This window comes from Ctenopharyngodon idella, chromosome 8 (genome assembly GCF_019924925.1).
Source record: "Ctenopharyngodon idella isolate HZGC_01 chromosome 8, HZGC01, whole genome shotgun sequence".
NCBI classification, from domain to species: domain Eukaryota; kingdom Metazoa; phylum Chordata; class Actinopteri; order Cypriniformes; family Xenocyprididae; genus Ctenopharyngodon; species Ctenopharyngodon idella.
Genome location: NC_067227.1, coordinates 1,616,230 through 1,625,370, shown reverse-complemented (window position 1 = coordinate 1,625,370; position 9,141 = coordinate 1,616,230). Strand labels below are relative to the sequence as shown.

At 34.9% G+C, this 9,141-nt stretch overlaps 1 protein-coding gene across 1 annotated transcript; it reads right to left on the bottom strand.

Annotated features, from left to right (window-relative positions):
• Positions 1 to 1,504: 1,504 nt before the first annotated feature.
• LOC127517836 (gamma-glutamyl hydrolase) lies at positions 1,505 to 6,883 on the bottom strand. The gene is made up of 9 exons (XM_051903978.1): positions 6,662 to 6,883; positions 6,420 to 6,534; positions 5,614 to 5,664; positions 5,217 to 5,301; positions 4,903 to 5,041; positions 3,870 to 3,976; positions 2,531 to 2,624; positions 2,311 to 2,448; positions 1,505 to 2,218 (listed from the first exon to the last, which is right to left on the bottom strand). Exons 1-9 carry the CDS (start codon positions 6,849 to 6,851, stop codon positions 2,100 to 2,102), a joined length of 1,038 nt encoding a protein of 345 aa, XP_051759938.1. The 5' UTR covers positions 6,852 to 6,883; the 3' UTR covers positions 1,505 to 2,099.
• Positions 6,884 to 9,141: the final 2,258 nt, after the last annotated feature.

The following is a 9,141-nucleotide window of genomic DNA, read 5'->3' as shown; positions in this document are numbered from 1 at the left end:
GTGTGCATAACATGTTTTTACTGTTCTTGTTGTATTTACATGGCTTTATCCAGCAGATGTCCTCAGCATGTGTTTCGAGTGAATATCTAGTGTAATCGATCGAATCTAACAGTGAATTTAACTGACAATAGTGGAATAAAAACAACGCCTAGTCTTTTTCACCGCAACGTCAAAGGAAGCAAGACAATAGCTGTCTCATTTCGAAGGCTGCGTCCTCCGGAGGTCGAAGGTTGCATACGTCATTGAGGCCGTATAATTTCAGAAAAGTAAGTAGGACACTCCAAACGCGACCTTCGAATGCGTCCTTCTTTCACAGGAATTCGGAGGATGCATGAGGTGTATCCTTCACTGCTGCAGATAGCCCACAATTCTTTGCGTCGCTGTTAACAACCGTCATTTATTTGGAAAAAAAAAATGGCGGCGTTGGCAGATGTACATACAAGCGAAGATGTGTTTAAATGTAAGTAGTTTCAAGCTTGTTTTTGTTTTAAACTTTGTTCTTCTTAATATCCTCCTCCTTTGTCTCTGTGACAGATATCTGTTGTACATATGCCAGCTCCTCAGGCATTACCCAAAATAAAACAAGTAAATACATTTTCTTTTCAAATTACTTTACAAATTTATAAATAAATTTCATTCCTTTGCTGAGAGCACATCGATGCTGCAGTGAACACGTTGGCATAGCAACGTGACACTTCCTGTTTCCTTTCCTGCCTGTGTGTCCTACGAAGGACGTTTTGTTTAATTCTGGTTAAGGACACTTCGTATACCGCATCCTTCACAGGATGCGTCCTCTGGAGGATGCAGCCTTCGAAATGAAATGAAATGAGACACAGCTAATGTTGTCGAAACTTGCGCTGGTTACCTGAGGTAATTTTATGTTACACAGTTTGCTAGCCTGGCATAATGATCTCATCGTTAATACTTCTCACATGACCGATTGTTTTCCATATATCCATTTTCTTTAAAGTATCCTCGAAAAGGGGGGTTGACTTTTTCTGGACCTCAGCGATTAACTTCTCCGCAATGTCATCCGCCATTTTAAATGCGCGAGCCTTTAAATTATAACGGATTCTGATTGGCTGTCAGTGTTTTATTGTTCAACAGCTGGAAAACAATCGTTCTGAAAGTGATTCCACCGATATCGTTTCTCTATATCGTTATAGCTGTGGTGTGGACAGTGCTATTCTCTTATATTTAGAACGATTTTTAGAACTATATCTTTATCGTTATCGTTATCTTTACTTATCGTTCTTGGTGTGAACGGGCCTTAGGGCTGAAAAATGCAGTAGGCCTACTCTAAAAAGAGCCCACCCTCATGTCTCACCATCTGGTGGTAGTACTGAGATATAGTAGGGACCCCTAAACTGCCCTAAGTAAATAGAGCCCACCCTGCATGTTTCTGAAAGATCCTGGTCCTGACGAGCCCCTAAGGGCCTCGATACACAATACCCACCCCATGTTTTTTATGGTGTTGTGTTGCCAGTATAAGGTCTACAGGGGGTTGATTGATTGGCACAAGTTTAATTTTTCTATGCAGGAATAACACATTTAATAATACATTTAAATAATACATACAATTAATTTTCTCTTTTATGTAATATATAATATATATATGTATATTACAGTTACAAAAATATAAACTTTTTTAAAATCCAGTTTAAATAATGTACTACAGTATATTTATCCTTATTGTAAAACAAATTCTTTGGGTTATTTTGTAAAACAATGCAATGGGAAAAAAACAATCAAATTGTGAATAAACATGCCATGTGAGACAATACTGCCCTCTTCTGGCAAATAAAGCATAAAGTCCCTTTGATGTTTAATGCAAACTCCACACAGAAAGGCCTCCTGGCTCTTTTAAATTTAGTCATGTGTATTTTTTTTAGTTTAAAAAACTGAATATGTAATAACATTAATTAAAAGAAAAATCACAAAATAATTCAAGAAAACACTGATGATTTCATTTGTCTCTCTGTTAAAAACATTATATTCTTAAATATGAGGTCTGAGCGTGATAATTACAGTACATTTGTCAATCTGAACATTTCTGAGAAGGGTTTCCTTCCTGAGCATCCTTCAATATTATGTGTCTCTCAGAAGAAATAAGACTGTTCATACGCAGAGATATTTGCCACATAAACAGGGTTGTAGTTGTATATAAGCGCGCGGCTCTCTTCTGCTGCTTCACTGAAGTGATGGGAGCTTCTCCTTCCTGAAAACAGACAGATGCATTTGTTCATTTAAACTTATACAGATGTGGAACATCACAAGCTAATAAGTAAATAAGTGAGAGAGTGTAATTACCCTCATTTACAAAGAATTCAGCCAGTACGGATGAGATGCGCACAGCGTTGCTGGAATGAGGAAAGTTGTAACGAGGGTCCCACTGAAAGCGGTTCACCTCCGGATGCCACTGAACCCCATAGAAAGGGTATTTCCTGCCTGCAGACCGACATCATTTCATCCACACTGTGAATGGCTGCTTGTATATGGTGATTTATAATGTAAAAAATTGTTTTTTTACCTTCCATGGTGGAAACAAACTCAAGGCCGTTTTCTGCTATGTTTGTGGACAGCACTGAAAAGAAGCTTTTCAGTTTCTCATTACCCATGAATGCCTGAGAAAGAGGAAGAGTTCATTGCTCGCTCTTTGTTATTTTGATTAGAATGATTTAAATGAACATATACACCGTGTGCAGAATTATTAGGCAAGTTGATTTTCTGATCATATTTTTTTTCCAAGCACATTTTACCAATTCCAAACCACATCAATCTTAATAACTACTATTAATTTTGTATTTAATCATTTATAATTGATATATAATCGTTCATAAAGGCTGGAAATGAAAAACGCCTTATATTGAGGTGTGCAGAATTATTAGGCAGGATTTCTTTTACAGGCAAAAAAAAGAGATTTAACTCAGACTAAGAAGTCAAAAATTATTAAATGCTCATGAGAAGGATGCAATACTACAAAGTTAAGGCATGACCAATGGACAGTGAAACGCTCATTGGGTCAGCAGGGTCAGACAAAAACAGGTGGAGAAGAAAAGACACATGTTAACTGTAAAATAATTAAAGTGAAGAATTAAGTGTGAAACCATCAGGAACCCTTTAGTCTCCAGCAACACCATTTTCCAGAACTGCAACCTAACTGGAGTCTTCAGAAGTGTAAGGTGTCAGGATCTCAGAGACTTAGGTTAGGTAAAGAATCCTAAAAATGACCCCCACTTAATAAGAATCACACGCTGAAGTGTTGTGAAATACATGAATACTGTTTTTATAGGCTTTATAGACAGACAGATTGAGAGTGACTCTTGAAGGACCAGCACCACATCCTCTTGTACCACTGTTTGAAGAATTCATCTTCCAGAATCTGGCAGTAAGGTGTGGGAGTTCATTTTTAGTCCATCTCCTATCCTGAAAACAGAGATGGACTAAAAATGATCTTCCAAAACTTACTGCCAGATTCTGGAACATAAATTCTTGTGCATAATAAATGATAAATGAGCATTTCACTGTCCATTGGTCATGCTTTAACTTTGCAATTTCTAGTATTGTATCCTTCTCATGAGCATTTAATCATTTTTGACTTTTCAGTCTGAGTTAAATCTCTTTTTTTGCCTGTAAAAGAAATCCTGCCTAATAATTCTGCACACCTCAATATAAGGCATTTTTCATTTCCTTCATGAACAATTTTATATATGACTTATAAATGATTAAATACAAAATTAATAGTAGTTATTAAGATTGATGTGGATTGGAATTGGTAAAATGTGCTTGCAAAAAAATATGATCAGGAAATCAACTTGCCTAATAATTCTGTGTATTCATGGTGTATGGTGTGTTTATAAAACATGTACCTCTTTAGTCACTCCGTAGTGGTGGAAGTTTGCAGTGAGTGGTTCCTGGGACAATGCTTTACGGAGGTCAGGTGGAACATTGGCAAACATACGACTGGATTGAGCTTCTGTTAGTGGACACAATCACAGGTGTACAGTTAATGCAACCACAGTAACTATTACATTTAAATTATATATATATATATATATAAGTTAGTCAAATCGATTAATCATGATTAATCGCATCTAACATCAAAGTTTGTAAATATGTGTGTGTGTGTATACATATGTACACATATATTTACAAACTTTTATGTTAGATAAAATTAATCGCAATTAATTGAATTGACAACACTAATATTTACATGCCATTTTATAAGTCCGAATATATAGATACAAATCCAAATATATAGTTGTAAGCTTGAATATAGAAATGTAAATCTGAGTTATAATTACATATATAGATAAAATATATACATAAAAATCTAAATGTAAATTGTGTATATATACATGCAAATCCAAAAATATAGTTATAAATCCAAAAAATATAGTTATAACTATATAAGTATATAAAGGTATATTTATGTTGGAATATAAATCCTGAACATATAAATGCATATATTTTCTGCTTAGGGCCTGAATTTTGTGGGTGTTGCAAATAATTATACTCATATGTGCAAGTTCCACATTTATAATGTGGGAAATTCCTGCAAACATTTATTCACTTTAGCATGTAAGTTGAATGAGTAAATTAATTCATCCAGATGAAAAGATCCAATCATTAATTTGAAATCTTGCTGTCAGACTTTTTATCTCACAAAGCTCTTTAAAGCTGGATGGATTCTGACTGGCTGCTAATGTTTTTATCATTCATCAGCTCAGCTGGAAAAAAATGTTCTGAACGATATAGTTTCTCTGTGCCATTATTGTTACAGTTGTGGTGTGGACTCTGCTATTCTTTTATATTTAGAATGATCTTTAGAACTATATCTTTATCGTTATAGTTATTATACATAGTGTAAATGGGCCTTAAGACTACAGTATGTACAAGTACCTGAGCTGAAGTTGAGTGGATAAGTGACATTCTCTGCTGTAGTCTTACTCAACAGGTTTTCTCCGGCCACCAGCACAGTGAGCAGCTGAAATCCCAGGCATGTTCCCCAGATGGGAAAGTACTCGCCCTCATCATGTGCCTGAGAACAACACAAAAAAAGATTAACAACCTGTGTCTGGTAGTTCATTTCCTTCATTTTAGTTCGTAAGATGGTGAATCAGGAAATCTATTGAAATAAAGACAGCTAATTGTTCAAGACATGAGGAGTATCTCACATTCACTTACACACACAGCATATACTGTAATTCACCGACCTTAAGAGCAAGTCTGAAGTAAATCCCAGCTGTGTGAGCAAAGTCAGATGTCTCCAGGTTCACAGAGCCTCCGATGAGAATAAGACTGATTGACAGACAGATGGAAAAGTTTGTCTATGTATTCGCTTTTGTTTACTTCCTGTAAGCTTCGTTCAGACATGATGAGAGGTGTTATTACTGTATTAGGGCATAAAATCAGATCTGCACAGATAAACATTTAGAAACTGGTATTATTGGTGAAATCTAGGTTACTGCAATCATGTATTCAGTGCTATGATACATTCTTTTCTGAATGGCCTAAATCTTAAGAAGATGACAATCATGTATGAACTCTGGGTAAGACAGCCTTATTTTGAGTTTAGTTTGAAAATACTGTGACAGAAGATGGAGAACATACCCATTTATTGAGTTGAAGATTTTTTCATGTTCTGCAGAACTCTGGTTCAACCTGTAACATAAAACATATTTATTAGTATGATTGTTTAAACAGCACATTTTGGATACTGATTTGCTAATTTCATTCATTAAATTCAACAATGTGTGATTCTCTTTTAATGTACAGTCTTCATTATTGATTTATGGCTGAAATGATTTGTATATTTGTATTTGGTATATTATTTCCTGACTTAATAATGAACATAAATGGCATGGAGACTCTGGGAACCCTGAATGTACACATCAAATCTTATATTTAAAAAAAAAAAAAAAACTGTAATTGCAGATAACATAATAATATTACTAAAATAAACGGCCACTTTCAATTTTCAAAAAAAGTTTTACCTTATACATTACCTTTAACATACTAAAGCACATGTAAAGTAGGCCTACTCGATTATAAATTACAGTGTTAGTCAATATTATATTTATTGTAATAGTACATTCAGCTGTACACTTGAACTATATTTCAAAAACAACAGAGTTATGACATATCATATAAAGACGTACTTAAGATAAGTACTTAAATGGGTTGACAAGTTCAACTAATTGCATTTAATATTTAAACTATAATACATTTTCATTTAATTGCAAATGCAATTAAGTGTCTGGAAACAGTTTGCACTTACTGCAAGTATATTATTTTATTATTTCCGTAATATTCTTTTTAAAAGTGTAGCTACTTCTTTTCATAAGGGAACACTTTGCTGTAATAAATTGAACGAATCAATGAATCGGTTTTCGAAATGAATCGAATCATAGACTTACCTAATTGGCACAACTCTAGCTCCCCCGGATTCGATGTACTTTACATATGATGAAGGGATGTAGGTCTTTCCAAATATTTTCATAGCCTCATTGTCAACCTCTTGCGTCAGAATACCTACAGACGAAGTTTAAACAGGTTAGGAACACATTTAGATTGTTAGCAAAACGAGAAATTAATCACATTTTGCGTCCAATGCTTCAGTCCATCTTTTTGACATATAGCATGAAGACGAGAGTTTTACCGATGATCGGTCTGTTGTTCTCAGGCTCGTTCCTCTGCAGGCGTTTTACCGGAGCAGCGCTGCAGAACGCGAGAACACACGCGCACACGAGCGCACTGAAGCCCATTCTCACATTCACTGCACACGGACCCGGTGGCGACATGAAGACAGCTGACAGTGTGTGCTTATTCAGTTGTGTAATCTGCTCCATATAGTGTGCGAACTGAAAGTTTGCGAGAAGTCATGAGATGGGCGGGGTTTGTACTTTCTAGAGGAAGCAAAACAATTGAAGGTTTACGCCAGTAAATACCGCTCACACCAGATTGTTTGGGAAAACGCTGTGTTGGGCGAGTTCATCAGCCGCATTCTCCACACATCAGACCAGAAGTTCCTGAAGGTTTAAGGAACCTGTATTTTCCTAAACGTTCTCACAACAAGTGTTGATCACGAACTGTAATACAGTGACATCAGCAATCTTGAGCTGTCTTCAAATGAACTGAATCCTGTGGACTTTTTGAGTGAACAGGTGCTGGAAATTTGCACTTCTTCAAGACGTTGTTTGTACTTTACGCAAACCAGCTTGCCATTGCCACCTGCAGCTACACAGTAGCTTACAATAGGAAGTAGGTACCGGTTCTACCATTTACAAAACGTATTTACCTACAATGCATATTTAAAGTCAAAATGATATCAAAACGGACCCTTTTCAATTCCTTGCTTAGTGTCCTTTCATGCATGAATTATGACAACCTCAGAAAATATTTTTTTTTCTTATGTGTTTTTATTGCTATTTAGGGCATGAAAAACAAGATTTGAACTTCTTTTAAACACATTTTTTCAAAGAGATTCTCATATTTCCACTTAACTGGACAGTATGCATTTTTTTTAACTGAAGAGATACTGTATTAAACATAATACAGTAATAACACAGCACTACTATATTTAACAAACCAATGAATTAAATGAAATAATGTGAAAACTATAAAATATATACAAAAAATGTATAATACAGCTTCAATGATTGCAAACGCAATGGAGTTTGTTCCCGTTTGACCAACAGACAGAGAAGAACTTCATACAAGTTGAACTTTGAATATCTTTGGTATCAGGACATGAGGATGTGATTCCATCAAAGAACTAAACTGGTGAAGATACAACTCTGTGAAGCTAACCCAACTCAGACTATGTAGAAAACGCTCACACTCCCTTCAGTCTACCAGAGTATGTCGATTTACCCTTAATAGCTGATCATTCTGATTATGTTCAATATGGACACATTTTTACTGTAGCTCTTCTCTCTGAGAAAACCTTAGACTGAAATTTACATTGATCTGTTGATGTTTTCAGACTGTGGAAAAACTAGCAATCAGGTGTTTTCAAATCTCATCTGAAATGAGCAGTGTTGGGGGTAGCGCATTACAAGTAATGTGCATTACGTAATCAGATTACGTTTTTGATGTAGCGAGTAAAGTAACGCATTACAAGTAATGTGCATTACATAATCAGATTACTTTTTTGATGTAACGAGTAAAGTAACGCATTACAAGTAACGTGCATTACGTAATCAGATTACTTTTCTGATGTAGCGAGTAAAGTAACGCATTACAAGTAATGTGCATTATGTAATCAGATTACTTTTCTGATGTAGCGAGTAAAGTAACGCATTACAAGTAATGTGCATTATGTAATCAGATTAATGTTTTGACGTAACAAAAAGTAACGCATTACAAGTAACGTGCATTACGTAATCAGATTGCTTTTCTGATGTAACGAGTAAAATAACGCATTACAAGTAATGTACATTATGTAATCAGATTACTTTTCTGATGTAACGAGTAAAGTAATACATTACAAGTAATGTGCGTTACGTAATCAGATTTTTTTATGTAACTGCAAATTACATTCTAATAAACAAATACATTTATTTACAGTGAAAAGTTACTGCAGATGAAGTGTTTTCAAGAACAACAGTCACAGTAATAGTATGAATTGTAGCTGTAGCTAGTGATGCATGAGGATTAATCAGAATTTCCTCCCGGTCAAAATCAATACTTGGAAGATGTAATAATGATATGACTCCTTAGATGTTACTTAATGCTATAACATTTTTTTTTTTACCTGCAAGAGTCTCCTAGAAGGAATGGATGGATATTCTGGAGCAACTTGTCATTCCTGACTGGCCGTCTGTTTAAACAATTTGTCCACGTTATTCTTAAAAAAAGTTTCCCTCTGTGCTGTGTCGTCTGCCTTGAATGACGTCAGCCAAACCTTCATTCTAGTATGATGTTGTAATTTAGTAGATTTGAAATATATTAACTTTAAATTTTAATGTAATATTGAATAACATACTACTACAGTTAAAATTCTAAACAAGTACATGTGCTTTAGTATGTTAGTCAACACAAATTAAGTGTATTTCTTTAAAACATATGACTTAAAATGTACTTTAATGTAAAACTTGTAATTTGACATTATTACAAAGTCAGATTATAACTCTGAAC